This window comes from Mizuhopecten yessoensis, unplaced genomic scaffold, assembly GCF_002113885.1.
Source record: "Mizuhopecten yessoensis strain PY_sf001 unplaced genomic scaffold, ASM211388v2 scaffold10951, whole genome shotgun sequence".
Taxonomy (NCBI): Eukaryota; Metazoa; Mollusca; class Bivalvia; order Pectinida; family Pectinidae; genus Mizuhopecten; species Mizuhopecten yessoensis.
In genome coordinates this window covers 602,981-628,930 of record NW_018408803.1, presented here as the reverse complement: position 1 = coordinate 628,930, position 25,950 = coordinate 602,981, and the positions used below count along the sequence as shown (strand labels likewise).

Here is a 25,950-nt window from a genome sequence, read left to right as displayed (position 1 = left end):
CACATTATACCTGCAATTTGTGTAAATGATGTATTTTACCTTAAACATTCTAACTGTTATTTGTGTTAAGGGTGTACGCTACCTTACATATCATACCTGCAATTTGTGTTAAGGGTGTACGCTACCCTAAACATGTTACCCGTTATTTGTGTTAAGGTAGTATGTTACCTTACCAATTATACCTGTGCTATTTGTTAGGGTTAAGGTTATTTTCTGCCTGTCATTTGTGTAAGGGTTACATGGAATCATTCATGATATCTTACACATTATCTCCCTGATTTGTTCTAGTATAAGATTGTAGACTTAATTGTTGGATGGCATTCACGGCGATATGTTTGCCTTCTGAAAACAGTCCAATGTTGAAATCATCCAATTTGTCAACAAAAAATGTGATAGGTAAATGAGTATGCGTGAGAAATTTTGATAACCTTTTTTCCCCATTTGAACGACCATATTTATTCGCTTATATAGAACTCAGATTGCTAGAAACTATTATCATTAACTTTTCTAATACTACTTTTAACCATTTACAGACATTAAAATACCTATTTATGTATGTTTTTGTCGTTTTTTTCAATTATTTATCTGTCAACAATGTATGTCAGCAAAGTCATGAAAACATAACAGAAGATTTAAAAAGATATGTTCCAAGAGAGTTGTGTACATGGAAGAAAGGCAGACACATGTCCCACGGAGGTCTTTAACTTGTAACAGAGGGTTTAAAGAGACGAATCCCAGGGAGGTCTTTAACTTGTAACAGAGGGTTTAAAGAGACATGTCCCAGGGAGGTCTTTAACTTGTAACAGAGGGTTTAAAGAGACGTGTCCCCAGGAAGTCTTTAACTTGTAACAGAGGGTTTAAAGAGACGTGTCCCACGGAGGTCTTTAACTTGTAACAGAGGGTTTAAAGAGACATGTCAAACGGAGGTCTTTAACTTGTAACAGAGGGTTTAAAGAGACGTGTCCCGAGGAAGTCTTTAACTTGTAACAGAGGGTTTACAGACACATGTCCCACGGAAGTCTTTAACTTGTAACAGAGGGTTTAAAGAGACATATCCCACGGAGGTCTTTAACTTGTAACAGAGGGTTTAAAGACACATGTCCCAGGGAGGTCTTTAACTTGTAACAGAGGGTTTAAAGACACATGTCCCAAGGAGGTCTTTAACTTGTAACAGAGGGTTTAAAGACACATGTCCCAAGGAGGTCTTTAACTTGTAACAGAGGGTTTAAAGACACATGTCCCAGGGAGGTCTTTAACTTGTAACAGAGGGTTTAAAGACACATGTCCCAAGGAGGTCTTTAACTTGTAACAGAGGGTTTAAAGAGACGTGTCCCACGGAGGTCTTTAACTTGTAACAGAGGGTTTAAAGAGACGTGTCCTGAGGAAGTCTTTAACTTGTAACAGAGGGTTTAAAGAGACATGTCCCACGGAGGTCTTTAACTTGTAACAGAGGGGTTAAAGAGACGTGTCCCGAGGAAGTCTTTAACTTGTAACAGAGGGTTTACAGACACATGTCCCACGGAAGTCTTTAACTTGTAACAGAGGGTTTAAAGAGACGTGTCCCCAGGAAGTCTTTAACTTGTAACAGAGGGTTTAAAGAGACGTGTCCCCAGGAAGTCTTTAACTTGTAACAGAGGGTTTAAAGACACATGTCCCAGGGAGGTCTTTAACTTGTAACAGAGGGTTTAAAGAGACATATCCCACGGAGGTCTTTAACTTGTAACAGAGGGTTTAAAGAGACGTGTCCCCAGGAAGTCTTTAACTTGTAACAGAGGGTTTAAAGAGACGTGTCTCGTGGAAGTCTTTAACTTGTAACAGAAGGTTTAAAGAGACATGTCCCGAGGAAGTCTTTAACTTGTCACAGAAGGTTTAAAGAGACGTGTCACGAGGAAGTTTTTAACTTGTAACAGAAGGTTTAAAGAGACGTGTCCCGAGGAAGTCTTTAACTTGTAACAGAGGGTTTACAGACACATGTCCCACGGAAGTCTTTAACTTGTAACAGAGGGTTTAAAGAGACGTGTCCCACGGAGGTCTTTAACTTGTAACAGAGGGGTTAAAGAGACGTGTCCCGAGGAAGTCTTTAACTTGTAACAGAGGGTTTACAGACACATGTCCCACGGAAGTCTTTAACTTGTAACAGAGGGTTTAAAGAGACGTGTCCCACGGAGGTCTTTAACTTGTAACAGAGGGGTTAAAGAGACGTGTCCCGAGGAAGTCTTTAACTTGTAACAGAGGGTTTACAGACACATGTCCCACGGAAGTCTTTAACTTGTAACAGAGGGTTTAAAGAGACATGTCCCGAGGAAGTCTTTAACTTGTCACAGAAGGTTTAAAGAGACGTGTCCCGAGGAAGTTTTTAACTTGTAACAGAAGGTTTAAAGAGACGTGTCCTNGTCCCCAGGAAGTCTTTAACTTGTCACAGAAGGTTTAAAGAGAAATGTCCCGAGGAAGTCTTTAACTTGTAACAGAAGGTTTAAAGAGACATGTCCCGAGGAAGTCTTTAACTTGTCACAGAAGGTTTAAAGAGACATGTCTCGTGGAAGTCTTTAACTTGTCACAGAAGGTTTAAAGAGACGTGTCCCGAGGAAGTCTTTAACTTGTAACAGAAGGGTTTAAAGAGACATGTCCCCAGGAAGTCTTTAACTTGTCACAGAAGGTTTAAAGAGAAATGTCCCGAGGAAGTCTTTAACTTGTAACAGAAGGTTTAAAGAGACATGTCCCCAGGAAGTCTTTAACTTGCAACAGAAGGTTTAAAGAGACGTGTCCCGAGGAAGTCTTTAACTTGTAACAGAAGGTTTAAAGAGACATGTCCTGAGGAAGTCTTTAACTTGTCACAGAAAGTTTAAAGAGACATGTCCTGAGGAAGTCTTTAATCTGTAACAGAAGGTTTAAAGAGACATGTCCCAAGGAAGTCTTTAATTAGTAACAAACGGTTTAAAGAGACATGTCTCGTGGAAGTCTTTAACTTGTAACAGAAGATTTAAAGAGACATGTCCTAAGAAGGTCTTTAACTTGTAACAGAAGGTTTAAAGAGACATGTCACAAGGAAGTCTTTAACTTGTAGCAGAAAGTTAAGAGATATGTCCCAAGAAAATCTTTGACTTGTAACAGTAGTGCACAAATATTTTTAATTCTCTTTCGTTTTATTTTATCGATCGTAAATCAAGAAAAACTCTCGAGGGTTGCGTAGATGATATTTGCATTGCTTCTGCAAGGATAGTAGCCTTTTGTGGGTAACCGAATAACTCAGGATAGCACAGGCATGTTCACAGGCAATGTTCACAGGCATGTTCGGGACAATCGTGATGTGTCGAGTTAACACATTATCAGGTCCTTGTGAGCGATATTCGTCATCAAAACTCTCCGTGTCATCTTCGACAGTGTAACAATTTCCCTTCATCTTAGTTGCCACAGTATTTTTGATCAGAAATGATACAATCCAGTATCGAATGGCCCTGTCTGATTTTCATTTGGCACCGGTCACTGAAGAAACATTATCAGGTCCTTGTGAGTGATATTCGTCATCAAAACTCTCCGTGTCATCTCCGACAGTGTAACAATTTCCCTTCATCTTAGTTGCCACAGTATTTTTGATCAGAGATGATACAATCCAGTATCGAATGGCCCTGTCTGATTTTCATTTGGCGCCGGTCACTGAAGAAACGTTACATTGTAGTTTAACTGTATCGCACACAATCTTCTTATTCAAATAAATGACCTTGACCTCACTTTGAATTTAGCCGGGTAAAAAGGAATAAGAATCTTTCAACAATGATCCAAAAAGTGTAGAAATGCCATCAAGTTTATTTAAAGAATAAGTGTACAAAGTTAGGAGTAAATCTCAGCTAGAACTAGAATTTTGTTTTTGTCAACAAAAACATATCTCCCCTTATTAGCCAATAGACAAACTTTGGTATAAAAAATTAACACCCGAATTTAAAATGCGACACTCATACTTCCCAAGATACATTAAAACTATAGCAAGTTTGGTCAATGTAGGTGAAATAACATGGAAGTTATGCCGGGAACAAACTTCGGTATTAAAAATAAACAAAGGGCCATAACTCTGTATATAGAGGGGCACAAAACCTGATTTTAATGCGAGAGATTCAACCTTTCCAAGATACATTAATATGATAAGTTTGGTCAACGTAGGTGAAATAACATGGAACCTTTGCTCCGGAGAAACTTCGGTATTAAAATTAAACAAAGGGCCTTAACTCTGTATATAGTGAAGCATACCTTCTGTGGACTGAAAATGTTGCACTTATTTGACCTTTGACCTTGAGGGGAAGGTCACAGTGACTAAAATAATTCCAGTGCACTGCACACCTTCTGTTGGTGATGCATGCATACCTAAAGTTTCATGGAGATATCTTTAACGGTTTAAAAATTATGGCTCAGACAAGTTGCGACTAGAAGAACCAGTACTAATACAATATGTCTCCCTTCATTCCAAGGGGAGACATAATTATAGAGAAGTTGAAAATATCTTACCAATAAGGGAGTAGGATGGGCCAAATCAGAGGCAATGGTAGCCATCTTGGAATTTTGGTTCCGCACAAAAAGTAACAACACTTTACCAAGATATTAAATTTGTAAGAGCCTAAGTTTAAAGTCAATCGTATTAGTGGTTCTGAAGGTGTCAAACATGGCAAAACAGTCCGTCAAACAGACGACCGACAATGATGGAGGAAGGTGGATAATAGCTGGGACAAACCAGCACCACCACACACCCTGTTATAAAACAGTCCGTCAAACAGACTACCGACAATGATGGAGGAAGAGAGGAAGGTGGATAATAGCCGGGACAAACCAGTACCGCCCTACACCTTGTTATAAAACAGAAACGAACAGCACAACACAGCAACATTTCATAATGGGTTTTATTGTTATTATTATCATTAATATTACCAATGTATATTATTCAATGAAAATACATTCGATCACGAGAGTTAAATATCTAGTCTATACGTCTCATATTACATACACATGTGTTAAAAGTTGGCAAACAGGTCATCTTCATAAAATCCCTACCGTCGGGGCCTACACACAATGAAGAATGCTCTACCAGTTCTGTGGGAGTAGACTTTAACCAAAGTCTGACCATGATATAGGTCAACTTATCGCCAGTTAGCATCTGTAAACGGGCAGATACTATATATAGGTAAAAATGAAACCTATCTGATCCGACCCGGAGTATTCAGACATCCTGTCTTATCTGACCACCTAGTGTTCCGATATCCTGTCTAATCTGACCCCAAGTGGTCAATCATTCTGTCTAATCCGACCACCTTGTATTNCCCCCCCCCCCCCCCCCCCAGTGTTCAGTCATCATGTCTTTACCAACTAGTGGTCTGACATCCTGTGTAATCCAACCCCTGAGTATTCCAGCATCAAAGCTAATCTAACATAATGCTGTGATCCATTTCAAATAAGACCAATGTATTGTGACACCTGTCTAATCTGACCGACACTCAGTGTCGGATATGAGAGGCTTCATCGACATACTGTCAGAGACCGTGTACATCAGGTCAGCCTGTATGTACAGGTTTTTCCTGCAATTTTTCACAGAATCCCTGATGTATGGTTGAAATCATTAATTAGTGGATACAATATGTAGTGATAAATGAAAAGCTGTTATTGAAGCAACAGATCGTACGAGATTGTCCTGCCTGTTGCCTCCCACCTTGGTCAACATTTACACGGCCACCGCCACATACACACAGGGTCTGTTAAAACCATGGCAACCCTCAACCTTATATAACACACCCGCTTACCATAGGATATTCTACTAATGACTTGGTTTGTACAGGGCTTACATAATTATTTCAATGTAAATATAAGTGATAGTTGTATGCAGTTATAAATGGCAGCTTTATCACCATGACAACAGGAAACATACCGTCAAAGTGGGTTTTTTCGCAGGGCTCTTATTTTCACGTTTTTCTAAGTGGACATTTTTCTGCAAAAAAACCCCACACCCCATGAAGCTAATAGGATATCAATGAATCCATTCTCCCCGTAGCACTTTGTGTCATGGCTAATTAATAGACCTGCAATTTGCGGGGGAAAAAAAGATACGTCAAAAATTACCTTTTAATGAAATCCACAAAAATTGTGGACCATGCAAAAAACAAGACTTTTACAGTAACCAAATAAATATTCAGTTGATATGTTACAAAAGCAATGGCAGCAGTTAAATGGATTTTCACATTCGTTTTCCACTTCACCTAAATGATACACACTTGCTTATAGATCTCAAAAAGATTTCTAACTTGTTCGTCACTTACTGCACCATTCGTTTTCTGTAAAGGTCAGTTAAGTGAACAGATGTCTAGAGTTATCTGCCCCTTACAATCAATAGGCCTCTATACAGTGAAATCTGTCTAATCTGGCCACTGAATATTCGAACATCTTGACTAATCTGACATAATGCTGTTATTTCAATTATTTTGAAAGTGTCCGAATATAATCAGTGTAGTCCAACACCCTGTCCAGTCTGACCAATACGTAGTGTCCTAAAGGAGGTCGTATTGGACAGGTTTCACTGTGGGACTTCACACTTATACATATAATCAATAGTCTATTCCAGAAAAGGGGGATACTCATTCATAGCTTGTTACATAAAACATATTTCAGTTGTTACTCTCCAGCGAGATAGGACTGAAGTACATGTACATGGCTTGTCATTAATAAATCTCAATTTAACACTTGGCATGGTCAGAACCAAAGTTTAAGGACATCAATAAGTATAGCTTCAGATAATGAAGAGTATAATATAACCTCATTTCTTCAGAAAAAATACGGCCAAACTAAAATTTTTTTATTAAATACTTTCATATAGTTTTTATAGGAGTGTGATTTTGGCTTTAACAATGCTTCATTGAAAACTGCCAAAAAAGAGTTATGGTAGGCACACAAATAAGGGTAGGTAGGATTAATGGATACACAAAATAATTGTTCTTTGGTCTAAGGAGACTTATTCTGAAATCTCTCTCGCAGGTTTAAACTTGTAGCATAATACATGTTTGTCCGTCGGTCTGAATGTGGATGGAAAGAAGAGAAATAGGATGAAGAGGGCAAGATGACCTGATTACTGAGAATATAAGGGAGGTAACAACGCGTATGTCCCATATGACTGATTAGACCAATGGTCGCGAATTCAAACACAATCGTAGAAGCCTTTCATGGCATTCGTCCATAGTGTTTCACGGCACTGTTTACTGGGACGCAGTTTGTTCGTTCGTAAGGGGTTTTAAGGCCTCACAACAGAAACGCAGAAAAAACGAAATCAGTCTACTCTGACCCCTGAATATTCAGCCACCTGCATAATCCAACATTCAGTATACAGCTTAATTATACAGCGTCAATGTGCACCCTGTCAATCGGACCTTCGTCAATGAAAATGAACTTGTTTATATACAAATGAGTGTGCTACCTGTATACCACATTTATCATGCAATAAGCCCAGGCGCCTAAATCATTCACCCCTGGAATTTCATTATTCATTATTATGAACTAATCCAACCTTTGAACAGGAAGAGTTCAAATGTGTCTTCAGGGGTGAAGGGGTAAATACAGGGCGATGAAGTGATAATTCTCATTTCATTGAACCCCAGTAGATATGGGTCGGCTCATTAACAGGCGTGGGCTTACTGACGGATCGATACGGTATGTGTAATGAGTTATATTTACCTTAAATAAAATTATGAAAAATGTTAACATAAGAGGTAGAATCAAAACAGAAACCAAAATTTACAAACTAAATGACAATATCGTGTGAGTAGGGTTTACACCTGTAAACAGCTAGAACCAGAAAAATACACAGGGGCCTGAAATGTCACAAATGTCAATGATGTTTAATTGAACAGCTAGGAGAATTACAGTATATTATAGACATACACAGGGGCCTGAAATGTCATAGATATCAATAATGTTTAATTGAACGGCTAGGAGAATCACAGTATATTATAGACATACACAGGGGCCTGAAATGTCACAGATATCAATCATATTTAATTGAACAACTTACAGGAGTTATATTATACAGATATACAATTTCTTGATCAGTGTAGCAATTAATTAGGTCCCTGTGTATAAAATACCTAATTTTTTGGTAGCTGTCAAGTTATCTGATTTAATAGCGTCTTCAGAAACTTTCTTCACTTGCAAATTCATTTTTATAACTTCTGTCAGGTTGGTTTGGCGAGTTTACCGATCCTGACATTTATGATACCCAACACCTCCTCGTATCAAAAGTTCAGCTACAATGAATTTCTTGTCAGTCTGGACACTTTCCATTCCTCAAAAAAAGCCTGGAATAACTCATTTTCAAATTGAAAGAAGATGTGTTGTAAGAGAAATGTAATTCAGTTTCTGTTTTTAAGCATTGGAAGTTAGTTTTCACGATTACTGCTGTCCGGATTAAGTAAATATTACCGTGTCTCTTATATGTATTTTGTAAAAGAGATTGATTTTATGTACATTTAAATGACGGGATATCAGCATCACTATTGCTAGAGTCACAATATATGGCCAACTTCAAAATTTATCAAAAAGCTTATTGCTTAATCCTTTCACCCCTATGTAACTTTAGTAGACTCTACCATGCATTGATCAGGATGAGTCCATTTTGGTCTACAGTGGTGAAAGGGTAAAGAACTCTGGAAAACTTGGGAAAAGGTGGCAAACTTTTGATTGATCTGTAGAGTATTTGTTCAATACAAAAAAAATAAAACATGAGAAAATATTTGTTCTACAATAATGCCCTATAGGTATACAGGCTGACTACATTGTAATTAATTTGAAACTTGTTTGAACTAAAAACAAAATCTCACATATATTTCTCAACTGAAAACCAAAATAACTACTAAATAAAAATTTCTTAACCATCAAATTGATCATCATATTTTAAAACATGGATAAAAGAATAAAAATAACACATTTAATTTACTGGCGAATCTACCACAGTTGAATGTAATTATCAACTGAATTTTGTTTGCAATTTTGTTCCCTTCATACATCAAGGGGAGACAGAATCTAAAATCATTTTATTTTTTTACATTTTTTCTGTCAATAACTTCATCAGTTCTTATTTTCCAGGACAAAGTTAAGACTTTTACTATCAACATTTGGGGGTTATAGAATCTATATATAATCATTGAGTTTTTAGTATGCTCCGCCAATAATATTAATAATATTATTTTCATGAAATAAAGTGAAGATTATGTATTTACGTCAGAAACTAAATTGGGACCTGAACGATGTGTGCAGGATAACGTGGCCCTATCTCGGTCAAATGTTGTCCGGGCAGCGGCCACCACGACTACATCTACAATCCACATCATACAATAGGCTGGGGTCATAACTGCTCTATTTGGTTTCCGTTAAGAAAAACCAAACTGATATACACAAAATTTTCCAAACTTATGCTAAGAGCATGATCGCAGTTGACTGTAGTCTCTGACAATCAGTACAAATGGATTCCTTGACTGTCGTAGTATGTGCGATGTTTCTACGTTAAAGTCCCGAGTGTTAGGTTATATTTGTCAAGACATATTTGAATGGGAAACATTTTCAACAAATAAATACATATAAACATATGTCTTATTTAGAAGAAGAATTTGAAGTGTGCACAATTTTGAGATTTAAAATATTTCATTTTTTTATTTTATTTTTTGCCTAAGTTTAAACCAGCTCTGAAGAAATTCTGAAATGCCAATTCTGAATAACCTTTGAAAAAGAGTATTTTATGAAATAAGAATGAAATTGCCTGCCTATCTACCCTATCTATTTGAGAACCAAAATTGAAACATAAGAATGAAGTTGACCATACTTTGAACAATGCACTGCAGTGCAAATACTTCAGCACCATTGACACCAAAAAAAGAATAGTCAGCTTACAATGACCAAAAAAATACATAAAAGTTAAAGAACAGGGTTATAATGCACATGGCTCATGAAGTTTATTTTCGAGATACCAAAAATTATTAGTGTTAAGATGTCTTGTGCCTGTCCTCCCCTATATTTTGCAGTGGCATTGTCCACTGAACACAAGACAGAAGGGTCTACAGGACACAATAAGGATGATTTAGACCGGAGTATCTGACTGACTCACCAGGTCCCAGTAATAATTTTGGTGTAAAAAATATTGCTGATAAGTACAAGTTTATTATGTTCGGTATGCATCAACCAGCTGAGAGTGGACACTGGATGATCACAGGATTTCTGCCCCCCTACCTCTACCCCTTCCCCCATCAGAGAGCCGGTTACGGGGCAAATATACACAGTTTTTCCCCCAAACCCGCCAACCCCAATCCCCAATCCCTAAGTGCAAGATGACAAGCCTACAGCTCTAGTACGGGGGCCGGACCTGTACTTACGAACTACAGTAGTAAATTGTTGGAGTAAGCTAGTACTGGATTAGTGGCTAGTGTGACCAAGTCATGACAGATGTCTGAGCGTCTGTTATAGTAAGTCCACAGGCTGTGTGGAGATAACTGGCCATGCGGTCGCCCCGAGAATTAATATTTATATATATATATATATCGGTAAAAACACGACACCCTCACATCCTTATATCACATCCAATGCTGTCTGTCACACGGTCCAAGTAGGTTGCAAAGTTCCCTATATAGTCTAGGGGGCCAAACCAGGCCATTTAAGGGGCTGAAATAAACCCGTCAAGGGGCAACACTGATCCCCTCGGCCCTTAATGTCCCAATTAGGGGCCAGCACGTTCATCACTCCCGGTTGCCAAGCTTCCTTGTCGGGCACTGCACACTCATGCAGGTGTCCGCACTGAACAGGCGACCACATCCAAGGAGCCAAGACGTCCAAAATCACATCCATGGAGTGGCAGGTCGACCATTAAGATAATCAACACCACAGACTAGGAGAGTGTACGTCACGTGGACAGGACACTCTCTAGGGGTGTTGAGTGAAGGATGACTCCTCGATCGGCCGTGCCGTTACACCTTGGGAGCTTGACATCTATAGACCCGGAGTTTCTACCCCGGGTGGATATACAATCACATGGTGGGAGTGTATACTTATGTCTGTGAGGAGAATGAGAAGCTACTGCTACTGGCCGTCAGACTGATCATGCTACCACGTAAACTTGACACATCGTCATTATACGTCGCGTCCAGCGACGCCTGGGCCACCTCCACCGGACTCATCCCCATATCGCTGGTCTCGTGGTCAAAATCTTCCAGGTCACGTTCCTGTCGCGTTTTTGAACTATGAATTTTATCTTTCCTTTCTGCTATCAATTTGCTCCTCTCATCATCCATCTAGAAAGAACATTAGAAATGTTGGTAAACATTTGAAAATCTTTGTTTTTATAATTTACTTCACTTTATAATCTGTTTTATTCAATCAAGTGTAATTTCATCAAAACCATTTCACTGGAATAATATTTGAATAGCCATCATAAACTCATTCACCCCTGAATTTTCATAATGAACTATTCCAACCTTTGAACTTGAAGAGTTCAAATGTGTCTTTAGGGCTGAAGGAGTTAAGGAAATTAATTTCTCACTCCCATTTTGCATTTTGAAAAGAAGCATCTTTTCCCCCCAGCATACGTACAGTAAAACCTTGATATAGTGCCCCTCATTTCATTACTGTTTAACACAAAATGTTTGTGGATACTTACCTTCGTGGTTTGAAGCCAATTTAGATCGTTTCGTGGTACAAACATTAGACACATATATCATTCCAATTTGTTTGTTTTTATTTTCGAGGTTCAATAGCAACCACGAAAAGCACGAATGTTTATACACAACAAACATTTCATGTTATACAGTAATAATTTAATCTTGCTTGTAACAAGCATTTTCATTGGCTTAAAAATTTATGTTATCAGCCCATAACGTAAACAAGAGGCCCAATGGGCCTGCATCGCTCACCTGGTATAAATCTCACACTTGCAACCTTAAAAGTGATCTAAAATAAAGCTACAGGCAAAATATCAGTATTCATGATTAAAGTCATTCAAAAGAACCTGTTAAAAGATTTTAAAACATTTCACCCCTGTTACTTTGAAAGTCGAACAAAGTCATTATGTTGAACAAATTGTATAGCCTTTCATCTCAGTATGCAACTTGCAAAGTATCAACATCCTGGGACCCATGGTTATTCAGAAGAGGTCGTTTAAAGATTTTAAACAAATTTGACCCCTGTGACCTTGAATATAAGTCAAAGTCATTCACTTTAACAAACATAGTAGTCCTTGATCTGACTAAATATCAACATCCTGAGCCTTTTGGTTATTCAGAACAAGTTGTTTAAATATTTTGAACATATTTGCTCCTTGTGACCTTGAATATGATTCAAGGTCATACATTTAAACAAACTTGGTAGCCCTTGATCCTAGTATGCTACTGACTAAATATCATCACCCTGGGCATTTTGGTTATTCAGAAGAAGTTGTTTAATGTTTTTAACATATTTGACCCCTGTGACCTTGAATATGGGTGAAGGTCATTGATTTGAACAAACTTTGTAGCCCTTCATCTCAGCATGCTACTGGCCAAATATAATCACCCTGGGCATTTTGGTTATTCAGAAGAAGTTGTTTAAAAGTTTTTTTAAGACAATTGACCCCTGTGACCTTGAATATAATTGAAGGTCATTCATTTGAACAAACTTTGTAGCCCTTTATCCAAGCATGCTACTGGCCAAATATCATCTCCCTGGGAAGTTTGGTTATCGAGAAGAAGATGTTTAAAGTTTTTAACATATTTGACCCCTGTGACCTTGAAAATGGGTGAAGGTCATTAATTTTAACAAACTTTGTAGCCCTCTATCCCAGTTTGCTTCTAGCCAAATATCCACACCCTAGGCCTTTCGGTTATTAAGAAGAAGTCGTTTAAAGTAAAATATTGACGTCGGACGGACGAACGGACGCCGCGCCAAGGCATAAGCTCACTTGGCACTTTGTGCCAGGTGAGCTAAAAATGACATCGTCGTTTGTAACGTCGCTTTTGTTTGGCTGATACTGCAGCGCAATAATTTCTAAGAGAAAAGCATCCATCAATACAAGTGGATTTCCACAGGGATTGTGTATAGTAGATTAAATTATAAGGATTAACTTGAATGTATTTTTCATGTTATGGAGCTATAACACAAAAAATCCAGAGTGTACTCTCATCATAAACCGCTTTGCGGTTTATTTAGAGTACACTCCGTTTTTTTGTGTTATATCTCCATAACATGAAAAATATATTCAAGTTAATCCTTAAGCGTTTTTCAAGTTGGACACGTTTCACAAAGTATAAGATATTTGAGATATAACACAAAAAATCCAGAGTGTACTCTCATCATAAACCGCTTTGCGGTTTGTTTAGAGTACACTCTGTTTTTTTGTGTTATATCTCCATAACATGAAAAATATATTCAAGTTAATCCTTAAGCGTATTTCAAGTTGGACACTTTTCGCCAGCCTACCTTTTGTTCTAGAAGGGCGCGCCGGAGAGATACGCGCTCCTCGAGCTGTCGTCTCTCTCGCTGGTGCTGGGCCTCAGTCTGCATTTTGATCTTACTCTGGTAGGCCATCAGCAGTTCCAGCTCTTGTTGCAGTCGTTGTTTGAGTTGTTGGGCCTCCATCTCCTGCGAGTCGTCCAGCCGCATCTAAAACATCACACATCAAGTCAAGTGGTATAGGATTATTTTCAGGCTTTTCCAATAAAAGGCAATACAATTTCAAATCGGGACCCAGGTGTCATCAAAAGAAATTGGCAGCACACATGAGTTGAAGAAAGTGACTTGAACCAATCGGAACCCTAAGGCCAAAATAAATTTAAAAAAAATAATTCCGTAACATGTTGGAAAAGTTTAGGCTAATCTTATACTAACAAATAATTCTATATGGTTTATATAGGAGAGTGGTCTGGACTTAACACTGCTTCTTTGAAAATTGCCTTAAAAATTGATGGGTAGGCACAAAAAACTAGGGCAGGTAGGGTTACAAGAAACACCAAATATTGTATGGCAGGGCACTTGAAGAAGGTCATGCTCACCATGAAATATTGATCTTCTAAAAGCTACTTAACCCTTTCACCACTGTAGACCATAATGAACTCATCCATGTCAATGCATGGTCGAGTCTACTCAAGATACATAGGGGTGACAGCAGGGTACTCACATTTTGCTGCTGAAGCATCTCGGCTATACTGGCCTCGTACTGCTCCCCGAGGATGTTTAGTTTGCGGACCTGCTCCTCCTTGAGTTTCTTGACGACGGCCTTCTGTTCGTTTTTAGGCGTGTTTTGCAGTATGTGTTCTTTGAGTGCCTTGTACTGTCGCCGCTGCGTCTGTACCGCCTCGTGGAACTGCTTCCGTATCAGCACCTCCTTTTGCTACAGAATGAAACCATTGCACTGAGTTTGTCACCTCTGATGCTTCTATTACACACACCTGGTCAAACTAGAACTTCAGGTTACAGGGCTAACATACCTCTCCCTGTCCTTTATTAAGGCCTCATTTGGTTTTATTAGACCAAAAAATACCATTTAAAACTAGACAAACTTCTGTATAAAAAAATCAACACAGGGCCATGTGTCTTTAAATAGCGGGGCACGAGACCCGCATTTAGAATACAACACTCCTACTCCCCAAGATACATTAAAACCATAGCAAATTTGGTCAACGTAGGTGAAATAACATGGAAGTTATGCCGTGGACAAACTTCGGTATCAAAAATAAACAAAGGGCCATAACTCTGTATATAGTGGGGCATAAAACCTGATTTTAGTGCGAGAGATTCCACCTTCACAAGATACATAAATATGGTAAGATTGGTCAACGTAGGTAAAATAACATGAAACTTATGCTTCGGACAAACTTTAATAAACAAAGGGCCATAACTCTGTATATGGTGGGGCACGAGACCTAGTTCCAGTGCACTGCACACCTTCTGTGGGTGATGCAGGTATATTTCAAGTTTTGATTAAGATATCTTTAATGGTTAAGAAGTTATGCTGTGTACAAACTTTGGTATTAAGCTTTGGTATTGAGATTCCGCCTACCCAAGATACATAAATATGGTAAGTTTGGTCAACGTTGGTGAAATAACATGGAACTTATGCTCCGGACAAACTTCGGTACACATGTATTAAAATTAAACAAAGGGCCATAACTCTCTATATAGTAAAGTACGAGACATACTTTCAGTGCACTGCACACTGATTCAGAAGCAGAGTACTAATACAATATGTCTCCCTGCATTCGAAGGGGAGACATAATGAAATATAACCTGCATAATTTACAATCTTCTTGACCTTGTATACTGATCAATTTCATAATTGAAATGTACGGATTACTTTATGAGAAGTAATATGGACATGTTACGAAAAGTAGCATAACTCCGCAAAAACAGTGCAGAAATGAAAATTTAACAAATAACTTAAAACTTATTAAAGTTTAAAAAGCTTAATTCAGTTCTTGAGGAGAAATAGACAAAGTTTGTCTACAGACAGAGGGACAGACAAACTGATTCTGGTCCACCCCAACAAATATCATTTTATTGTCCTAAAATAAGTCTGCCCTTCACTTTCAAAGTTTGTATGTGCACCCCTTTAGCTTATTGCAGGATAAATATGGTAACATTCCTAACAATGATAAGAAATAAAGTCAGATCCTATATTTACTTCCTAAAGTATACGTCATCTTTAAAAGTATGCTGAAGATTGATAGTCAAGGGGAGATAATCGATCTTACCTTAAGACTGCGGGGCTGCTGCTTGTGTTCCAACAGATGTTTCTTGCGGAGGTTCTGCTCTTCGAGTGCGTTATACTCTCTCTGATTGTCATGCTCCGTCAGATGCTGCTTTTTGAGGTGGTCGTCGCGCAGCTTCTGTAGCGTCTGGAGCTGGCGGTACTCCAGATCCTGAGTGCCGCTGTGGTGGCGTAGCAGCATGGCATGCTCCATCTCAAGCTGAGCCTGCCGCTTACTCAGCTCCTGCCACAGAAACAGTATACAATCAGTACTTCATAGAAACAGTATACAATCAGTACTTCATAGAAACAGTATACAATCAGAACTTCATAGAAACAGTATACAACCAGTACTTCATAGAAACAGTATACAATCAGTACTTCGTAGAAACAGTATACAATCAGTACTTCATAGAAACAGTATACAATCAGTACTTCATAGAAACAGTTTGCAATCAGTAAAGAAATGTAGAAACATTTCCATTTTATGTCAAATTTGTCCTTCCAACAGCAGTATCACATCATTTTCTAGTTGGTTAAAATGTCTGGACCAGAATAGCATCACATGTCATGCACTTGAACAAATATTCTAAATACACCATAGTATCCACAGTTTTCATCAGAAAGTAAGAGCTTTTCCTTATTGTTATTGAAACTTTACCTCTCCAGTGCCATTGTTTAAACTATAACTCTATACTACCTTCCTATACTTAAGTTAGTAGATCTGATCAATACATTTTTGTTGTTGCGATATCTAAATTGGCATTTATGCCTGAAACCTACAAACAATAACAATTGTTAGACCTGGATGGTTACTTTTTCATTTTGAAACTACCAACAAATAGGCGTAACATTGTGGAGAAGAGGAGTGACTGCCAGTTGCAGAATGGCAAGCAAGACAAGTCCAGATGGTTGTTCAGTTTCTACTATTTGAAGTATACTGCTTCAAGCAACAAACCTCTGCTAAATGTTCCTCCTCCTTTTGATGATATTGTACAAGTTTTCGCCGCCTGAACTTGCGAATTTCAAATTCCATGGAGTCTTTGTGTCGCTTTTCGAGCCCACCCTCCGCCTCCTTCTGACGCTGAAGGAGGCGGTCTTTGTGAGTCCGCACCATGTCATCTCTCTCCTTCTTTGGTGTGCTGCCGTCAATCTCCTGTCAATCAAAAAACCTTTCTTTAATCTAATTCACTCCTGAAATTTCATAATGAACTGTTTCAACCTTTGAATTGGAAGAGTTAAATGTGCCTCCAGGGGTGAACAAGTTGAAATTAGCTTTTCTTATAATTTTATAACAATGTATCAGCCCCAATAGCCACGGAAGTACACCACACAACATGTATGTATCAGCCCCAATAGCCACAGAAGTACACCACACAATTTGTATGTACGAGCCCCAAAAGCCACAGAAGTACACCACACAACATGTATGTATCAGCCCCAATAGTCACAGAAGTACACCACACAACATGTATGTATCAGCCGTATCAGCCCCAATAGCCACAGAAGTACACAACACAACTTGTATGTATCAGCCCCAATAGCCACGGAAGTACACCACACGACATGTATGTATCAGCCCCAATAGCCACAGAAGCACACCACACAACTTGTATGTATCAGCCCCAATAGCCACAGAAGTACACAACACAACATGTATGTATCAGCCCCAATAGCCACAGAAGTACACCGCACAACTTGTATGTATCAGCCCCAATAGCCACAGAAGTACACCACACAACTTGTATGTACCAGCCCCAATAGCCACAGAAGTACACCACACAACATGTATGTATCAGCCCCAATAGCTACAGAAATACACCACATAACTTGTATGTACCAGCCCCAATAGCCACAGAAGTACACCACACAACATGTATGTATCAGCCCCAATAGCCACAGAAGTACACCACATAACATGTATGTATCAGCCCCAATAGCCACAGAAGTACACAACACAACATGTATGTATCAGCCCCAATAGCCACAGAAATACACCACACAACTTGTATGTATCAGCCCCAATAGCCAGAGAAGTACACCACATAACATGTATGTATCAGCCCCAATAGCCACAGAAGTCCACCATACAACATGTATGTATCAGCCCCAATAGCTACAGAAGTACACCACACAACATGTATGTATCAGCCCAAACAGCTACAGAAGTACACCACACAACTTGTATGTATCAGCCCCAATAGCCACAGAAGTACACCACACAACATGTATGTATCAGCCCAAACAGCTACAGAAGTACACCACACAACATGTATGTATCAGCGCCAATAGTCACAGAAGTACACCACACAACATGTATGTATCAGCCCCAATATCCACTGAAAAACATCACACAACATGTATGTATCAGCCCCAATAGCCACAGAAGTCCACCAGACAACATGTATGTATCAGCCCCAATATCCACTGAAGTACATCACACAACATGTATGTATCAGCCCCGATATCCACTGAAGTACATCACAAAACATGTATGTATCAGCCCAAATAGCCACAGAAGTCCACCAGACAACATGTATATACCAGCCCAAATAGCCACAGAAGTACACCACACAACTTGTATGTATCAGCCCCAATAGCCACAGAGGTACACCACACAACATGTATGTACCAGCCCAAATAGCCACAGAAGTCCACCACACAACATGTATGTATCAGCCCCAATAGCCACAGAAGTACACCACACAACATGTATGTACCAGCCCAAATAGCCACAGAAGTACACCACACAACATGTATGTATCAGCCCCAAAAGCCACAGAAGTACACAACACAACATGTATGTATCAGCCCCAATAGCCACAGAAGTACACCACATAACTTGTATGTATCAATCCCAACAGCTACAGAAGTACACCACACAACTTGTATGTATCAGCCCCAATAGCCACAGAAGTACACCACACAACATGTATGTATCAGCCCCCATTGGCCACAGAAGTACACCACACAACATGTATGTATCAGCCCCAGTAGCCACAGAAGTACACCACACAACATGTATGTATCAGCCCCAATAGCCACAGAAGTACACCACACAACTTGTATGTATCAGCTCCAATAGCCACAGAAGTACACCACACAACATGTATGTATCAGCCCCAAAAGCCACAGAAGTACACAACACAACATGTATGTATCAGCCCCAATAGCCACAGAAGTACACCAGACAACATGTATGTATCAGCCCCAATAGCAACATAAGTACACCACACAACATGTATGTATCACCCCCAATAGCCACAGAAGTACACCACATAACATGTATGTATCAGCCCCAATAGCCACAGAAATACACCACACAACATGTATGTATCAGCCCCAATAGCCACAGGAGTACACCACACAACTTGTATGTAACAAACAACCAGTCACTCATATCATCTACTGGATCACCGAACTACTCGGTAGTGAGGCGGACGTAAAACCACTCAAACAATCAACCAGTTACTTACCTTTTTCATTTGTTCCTTATTGACTTTATACTCCTTTTTCTGCATAGTTGAGAACGTCTTTTTCTCAGTGTCATGTGATGTTGATATTTGTTTTATCAGTTTCTTCTCCAAGCCCAGATTATTGCGTGTCTAAGATTAGGAAGAAAATTCAATAACATATTTATAGAAAGGGAAACAATCAATACAGTATTTTTCTCTTAATATCACATCACTTAATATCACATCACTTAATGTCTCTTTTCGGTTAATATCATGTTTTCCTGATGCACCATTTTTCCTGCTATATAATCTATGTTAATCAATGCCGGTTATTATCACTTGTTTTGATATGGATTTCACTTCATGTCACGTTATTTCCGCCACTGTCACCAAAAAAATCACAGGTGGAATAAGTGATGGCATACTTGCCAACTATAAAAAAAAAAATCCATTTGGGAGATTTTGCATGCTAAAAAAATTAAAACATTAATAAAATTTGTGTATACCCCCCCCCCCCCCCCCCCTAGAAACAAAATAACCCTTTAAAATGACAAAATATGAGCTGTTCTTTCAGATGAAATCATTAGATCTTAGAAAATAGGAATAGTTTAGTAAATTCACTGGTTGAAAATACCAAATTTTAGGGTCCACAATCTGGAGTCTCCCTCCTAAATAGGGAGGGTTGACAAGTATGACCATGGTAAGAGACTATGTATAGGATTCTTTGACAATAAAAGATTATAAATTGAAATCTGTGAAAGGGGGAAGGGTTCGTGTGACACAAAAATTAGCCCTGTCTTGTTGCGTGGGGGCCGTGGGGGCCAAGTGGTTAAGGCGTCTGACTGCTACCTCTAGCCCTTCACCACGTGCACTGGGTCGCGGGTACGAGACCTACGTGGGGTAGTCGCCAGGTACTGGCCGTAGGTCGGTGGTTTTTCTCTGGAAACTCCGGCTCTCCTCCACTACCAAAACCTGGCACGTCCTTAAATGACAATAGCTGTTAACAGGACGTAAAACACCAACAAACCAAACCAGTTGTTGCGTGAACTCACCATCTTCTCCTGGTCTGAAGACTGCATCTTACGGATCTTCTCCATCTCCACAAGGAACTTCTGTCGCAGGTTGTCGTACTCCTTATCAAGTCTCTGTTTGTGTTCCTCCATCTCCGTCTGGAACTTCGTCTCGTTCTGTAAGAAACACACAGACACCAAGGGTCAGTTTACACTTCTTGCATCATCACTGGTGCGACGCTTCGCTCTTTCAAATTCTAATTTTCGATTACAAATTCATTAATCAATAGTATCAGTTCATTGCTGAAATCAAAGTGTCAAATGTATTTAATAATGTACAGGATGCATTGAAAGTCATTTACTCTTTTTAATATAATATATATGTAGTATAAAACTGTAGAAATTTGTGTTTCCTGAAATACGTTTGCTCATGAGTCAAGGATAGGTCTTGAATGACTGCACTGATACCCCTGATGTAAACGTACGCTTGAGCGCTAATATATGAGCATGCAATTAGAAGCACATTTCCTTATAGACTCTGTTATATGTTCACTAGGAGCTGAAAAATGCATGGCTACACCTGGATTCAAACCCAGGACCTTCCGAACTCCAGTTGGTCTCTAGCGATTGAAATGTGTGGTCGCCAACGATCAACCCAGTCCTGTTCCACTACATATGAATGTATGTGGGATGGAAATGTCCCATCCGAGGGTACAGAGTTTGGGGCAAAAACCAGGGCTTGTCACGGGTTTTTAATTCAAATTATGTATTTTAAATATGGGTATAAATATCCTAAAAACTCATATATGGTAGAGTTTAATTGCTTACCATTTCATTTTATTGAGGTTGCAAACCACCGTCTTGTTGCAACTTTTTAACCCTTTCACCCGTTTGTAACTTTAGTAAACTCTTCCATGTTTTGATCTGGATGAGTCCATTATGGTCTACAGTGGTGAAAGGATTAAATACTTTAATTTTCTATACCGCTGCAAAGAGCACATCACAGTTTGGTTTACTCTGAAGGTATTTACTTCAAATCATAGATAAGATGGCAATTAATAAATATAAATTCATTAAATCCTAAACAAGACTCATCAAAAGCGAGTAAATGATGTCAAACTTGCTGCTATACGATGTCATCTCGTTGTCTTTGCATTGTGACATCATGCTCAATAGATTTATCTTACATGGTTTTCCATCACGGGAAAAATCTACCCAATTCCCATATTTTGTTAACTCATTCACCCCTGAAGACACATTTGAACCCTTCCAGTTCAAAGGTTGGAATAGTCCATTATGAAATTTCAGAGGTGAATGAGTCAATCAACCTCTGATAATTTTTCTGAGAACAATTTTCAACTTCATCAATACCCAAATTGCAAATTAAATTGTACAATGATTTTCTTGCTCTTTCTGCCCCTTGTAGGTTCAGTGTCGTAATTCTTTACCTGTTGCAGTTGTTTCTGGTGAGTCTTTCTCATTCGCTTGTAGCCCGTGAACTGTTCCTTCATATCATTAGCATGTTCGTGATCCTTCATCTGTTTCGTGACGAGATGGGTCGTCCGGATCGTGGCAAAATTGTTGGCACCTGCCTCCATTCTGTTTATACTCGAGTTTGAAGGCTAAAATATCACAAAATATTTTTCTAGTGAACAGTCAAATAATTGAAAATTATTTTAATATTATTTAAATCCTCTTTAATCTATCTGCTCCAATTATCTGAAAGGTTACAACATTCTAAAATTCATTATGATAAGAAATACAGAGTAATGATCATGATTATGTGATGGAGGATAAACAACATAAACTTAAGGTTATATGCCACATTACACAATAATGATTAGTGTTAGAGTTATCTCCCTTTGATATATTTTAATTCAGCATTTCATTGCTATTTAGAAAAGGCAGCATTCTTGTGTAATTTGATATATATATAGTAATAAAATAGATTCCAANGGACGACGGACGACGTACGACGGACGACGGACGACGGACGACGACGGACGAAAACGGATAGCAATAGGTCACTTGAGCTAAAGCTCAGGTGACCTAAAAATGTAAAATATTCGACAATTTTCTTTGTGTAGAACTCTCTTGAAAAAGAGACTCAAGTCACAGTAAGGTAGCATACACCCTTAAAGCAAGCATGATAAGTATGAGAAATGAGAATGAAAGAAGTTAATGAGTAAATGACAACTTGGGGCCTTATAAAAAATTCTCTGCATACTAAGCATTGGTCATCAAATAATAATGATGAAAAATTAGGCCAATTAAAAATATGTTTCCCTCCTAACCAAACATCTTCAATTTGTTTAGTTTTTAAGAATCAGAATAACATTGTCACTGTTGTACAAGTTTGAAACAGATAATGTTGTCATATCTAGTCGCAATTACCACTTTTTCATGAAAAAACACTTCATCTCATACTTGGCCTACAGATTAAAGAATGATAAAGCTAATGTTATGCTGTTAGTTGGAGTAATATGATGTCACAAAGTCATGTATGATATTAAGTCAGCTCTATGTAATACACATATACACTATTACTTCATCCAAAGATCACGATATAGAGCAAATGTCATGGTTTCTTCAATAATGGTTCAATTGCCGGTCATCTGGGCACTTGAAATGAAGCTCGGCCATTCAATTCTGTTATTCATGATATATGAATGGCAATTTCTAAACTAAACAAAATGTCATGAAAACGTGTGTGTGTGTGTATGATAATGAGGGGGTATGAAGGACGTTGGCAGAGATGCACCTTTTTTGAAACATGTATAATGAGTGTGGTACAAGCTGAAGCAAGTAGTTTCCATATATTTTTTTTAACCTTCAATACCTACATTATCTTTGTCAAAATGACAACATTTGATATAAAAATATAATCCCAGTAGCACAGATGAAATTTGATAAACTGATTGTCGAAAAAATACATGTACGCTACTACTTACTGACAACCACTACATGGTGTTTACTTATAATAACAAATTTTGGTTCATAAAAAGATCAAACTTGTGTGTATATGTAGGTCAAACAAAATTTGATTGTGAACACCAAACTTGCCTAATCTGGACAAAGCATTTTGCTTATTGAGTTAAAGTTGCCTAATGTTTTTTTATGCATTCCTGACGATGCCTCAAAGCATCACCTGGTAGTCTGGGACAAATGATGCCTCCAGGTATTAGATGATGTCCCCTGGCAACACAAGGCATGCTTGGGCTAAACATTACTGTAGGGAGCTGAATGCAAAATGATGCCTCTAGACATCACTAGACCAGCTGTGCAGTCAATGGTGTCTCTTGACATCACCAGACTAGCTGGGGAGTCAATGCCTCTAGACATCACCAGACTAGCTGGGGTGTCAATGTCAATGATGCCTCTAGACATCACCAGACTATCTGGGGAGTCAATGATGCTTCTAGACATCACCAGACCAGCCAGGGAGTCATTGATGCCTCTAGACATCACCAGACCAGCCAGGGAGTCAATGATGCCTCTAGACATCACTAGACTATCTGGGGAGTCAATGATGCCTCTAGACATCACCAGACTAGCTGGGGAGTCAATGATGCCTCTAGACATCACTAGACCTCCTGGGGAGTCAATGATGCCTTCTAGACATCACGAGACCAGCCGGGGAGTCAATGATGCCTCTAGACATCACTAGACTAGCTGGAGAGTAAATGATGCCTCTAGACAACACCAGACCAGCCGGGGAGTCATTGATGCCTCTTGACATCACTAGACCACCTGGGGAGTCAATGATGCTCTTGACATCACTACACCACCTGGGGAGTCAATAATGCCTTCTAGACATCACCAGACCAGCCGGGGAGTCAATGATGCCTCTAGACATCACCAGACCAGCTGGGGAGTCAATGATACCTCTAGACATCACCAGACCAGCTGGAAGGTCAATGATGCCTCTAGACATCACCAGACTATCTGGGGAGTCAAGGATGCCTCTAGACATCACCAGACTAGCTGGGGAGTCAATGATGCCTCTAGACATCACCAGACTAGCCGGGGAGTCAATGATGCCTCTAGACATCCTCAGACCGGCTGGGGAGTCAATGATGCCTCTAGACATCACCAGACTAGCTGGGGAGTCAAGGATGCCTCTAGACATCACCAGACTAGCCAGATAGTCAAGGATGCCTCTAGACATCACCAGGCCAGCCGGAGAATCGATGATGCCTCTAGACATCACCAGACTAGCTGGGGAGTCAATGACACAAACTAAATAATAGTTATTATTATTTTTGTTTTTAAACAAAACTCTAATATCAAATATGACATTGGTCCAACCATTCAATGAAATTCAAGAGATTTTATCCTGAAGGGTGGAACAGCATGATGCTTGTATGAAACACAAGTCAAGTGGTAAGCAGAGGAGAGGGTCAGGTTAGTGACGGAAAATGATGGACATTCAGACCAACATGAAAATGATACTAAAGATGACCTGTGACTGACCCACAGAAAAGTGATAATGACCAATATGAAAATGATCAATAAAATTGTGAATAAATCTGGATTTGTTCCATGTGGCATAACAGGGTTTAACAGTGGTCCTTTTATGGTCAACTGGAAAAAAGTATATTCAAAAAGGCCTTTAGATTTTTTGGAAAATTCTACCATTGAAAAAACGGTAATTTGAAAGTCATGTTAAGAAAAATAAGGAAAAATTTCCAAAATTAACATAAATTTTGAAAATAAATGCTGTAATGAAAACTTAAATGAAAATGTTCATTGGACCTGAATTGACCATGGAGTGTATACCCTGCTAAGTCCTGGCACCATCAACATGAATCAACTTATACTAAAGTGAAATTACGTCATGATTAGAACTCTACAAATATTGGGAATTGTAAATATATCTAGGCCAAAATGACATCTGTTTTACATGTATCTCTTACAAAACTCTTCCAAGTCCATGCTATATCGGAGCTCATCAGATGCACACATTCCCGACAGTTCACCCTTTTTTCAGATGCACTCATTCTCTTTTGTTTTGTAATTAGCATTCATACCTTTGACCAAATAAAAAATTATATATGTTTCCTTTCTAATTTTTTTACTTTCCCTTGTTTTCTATATATATTTTTTTTGTTAATGTCAAATTAACTCTTTGAAAAGTTTAAACCCCCCCCCCCACACATCTTTTCCCTTCTCTTTTGGCTAATGTCAATTTCTTTGTTGTCTTTTCTCTAAACGTCAAGTCTCTTTCTGGCTAATGATTTCTAATGATGTGTTGTTAACAGGTAAAAAACATTCATTACTGTTTTATTTTTATTTTTATTTTAGTAAAAATCGTGTAACTTAACCAAAACCCAGACCTTGAAAAGTAACATTTGCCTTCGTTCAAATTCCTATTTAATAAAGTTTGCAAATGAAAGGAAACGAACATTTTTTTTTGCTTGGCCTCACATGTATGCATAGCATTCAGTCTCAATCCCCAAGATGCGATTCAAGAACCCTTGAGGATACCAGACACAGTTTAACTGCTAATAACGGTGTTATTTTTATTTCAACGAACAGAATCGACAACGGAATTTACTAACAAGGTGTCCCTTCTATAATACAAGAGCAACTGGACTACGTAAACAAACCGAGACTGACCATTTTATAACATCTGAGTAAATCGATAGCACGGGGGAAAGGTTATCGTTATTACAATCAATGTTACAGCATAAACTGACACAGAATAATTAATGAATTAAAGAAGTTTGCACATTTTTTTTATTTATTTTTTAAATATTGTCCC

General features: G+C 38.7%; 1 protein-coding gene across 11 annotated transcripts in view; it reads right to left on the bottom strand.

Moving 5' to 3' along the window:
• Nucleotides 1–5,309: 5,309 nt before the first annotated feature.
• LOC110463999 (serine/threonine-protein kinase TAO1-like) overlaps nt 5,310–25,950 on the bottom strand; it is a 47,032-nt gene continuing 26,391 nt past the window's right edge. For all 11 annotated transcript variants that reach the window (XM_021518992.1, XM_021518995.1, XM_021518994.1 and 8 more), the window contains 8 exons: nt 21,635–21,808; nt 20,229–20,363; nt 19,198–19,326; nt 16,680–16,877; nt 15,726–15,965; nt 14,153–14,365; nt 13,456–13,638; nt 5,310–11,297 (listed from right to left, as the gene is read on the bottom strand). In XM_021518992.1, coding sequence (XP_021374667.1) covers nt 11,055–11,297; nt 13,456–13,638; nt 14,153–14,365; nt 15,726–15,965; nt 16,680–16,877; nt 19,198–19,326; nt 20,229–20,363; nt 21,635–21,808 — 1,515 coding nt within the window. In that variant the 3' untranslated portion in view covers nt 5,310–11,054. The remainder of the gene's footprint in view (nt 11,298–13,455; nt 13,639–14,152; nt 14,366–15,725; nt 15,966–16,679; nt 16,878–19,197; nt 19,327–20,228; nt 20,364–21,634; nt 21,809–25,950) is intronic.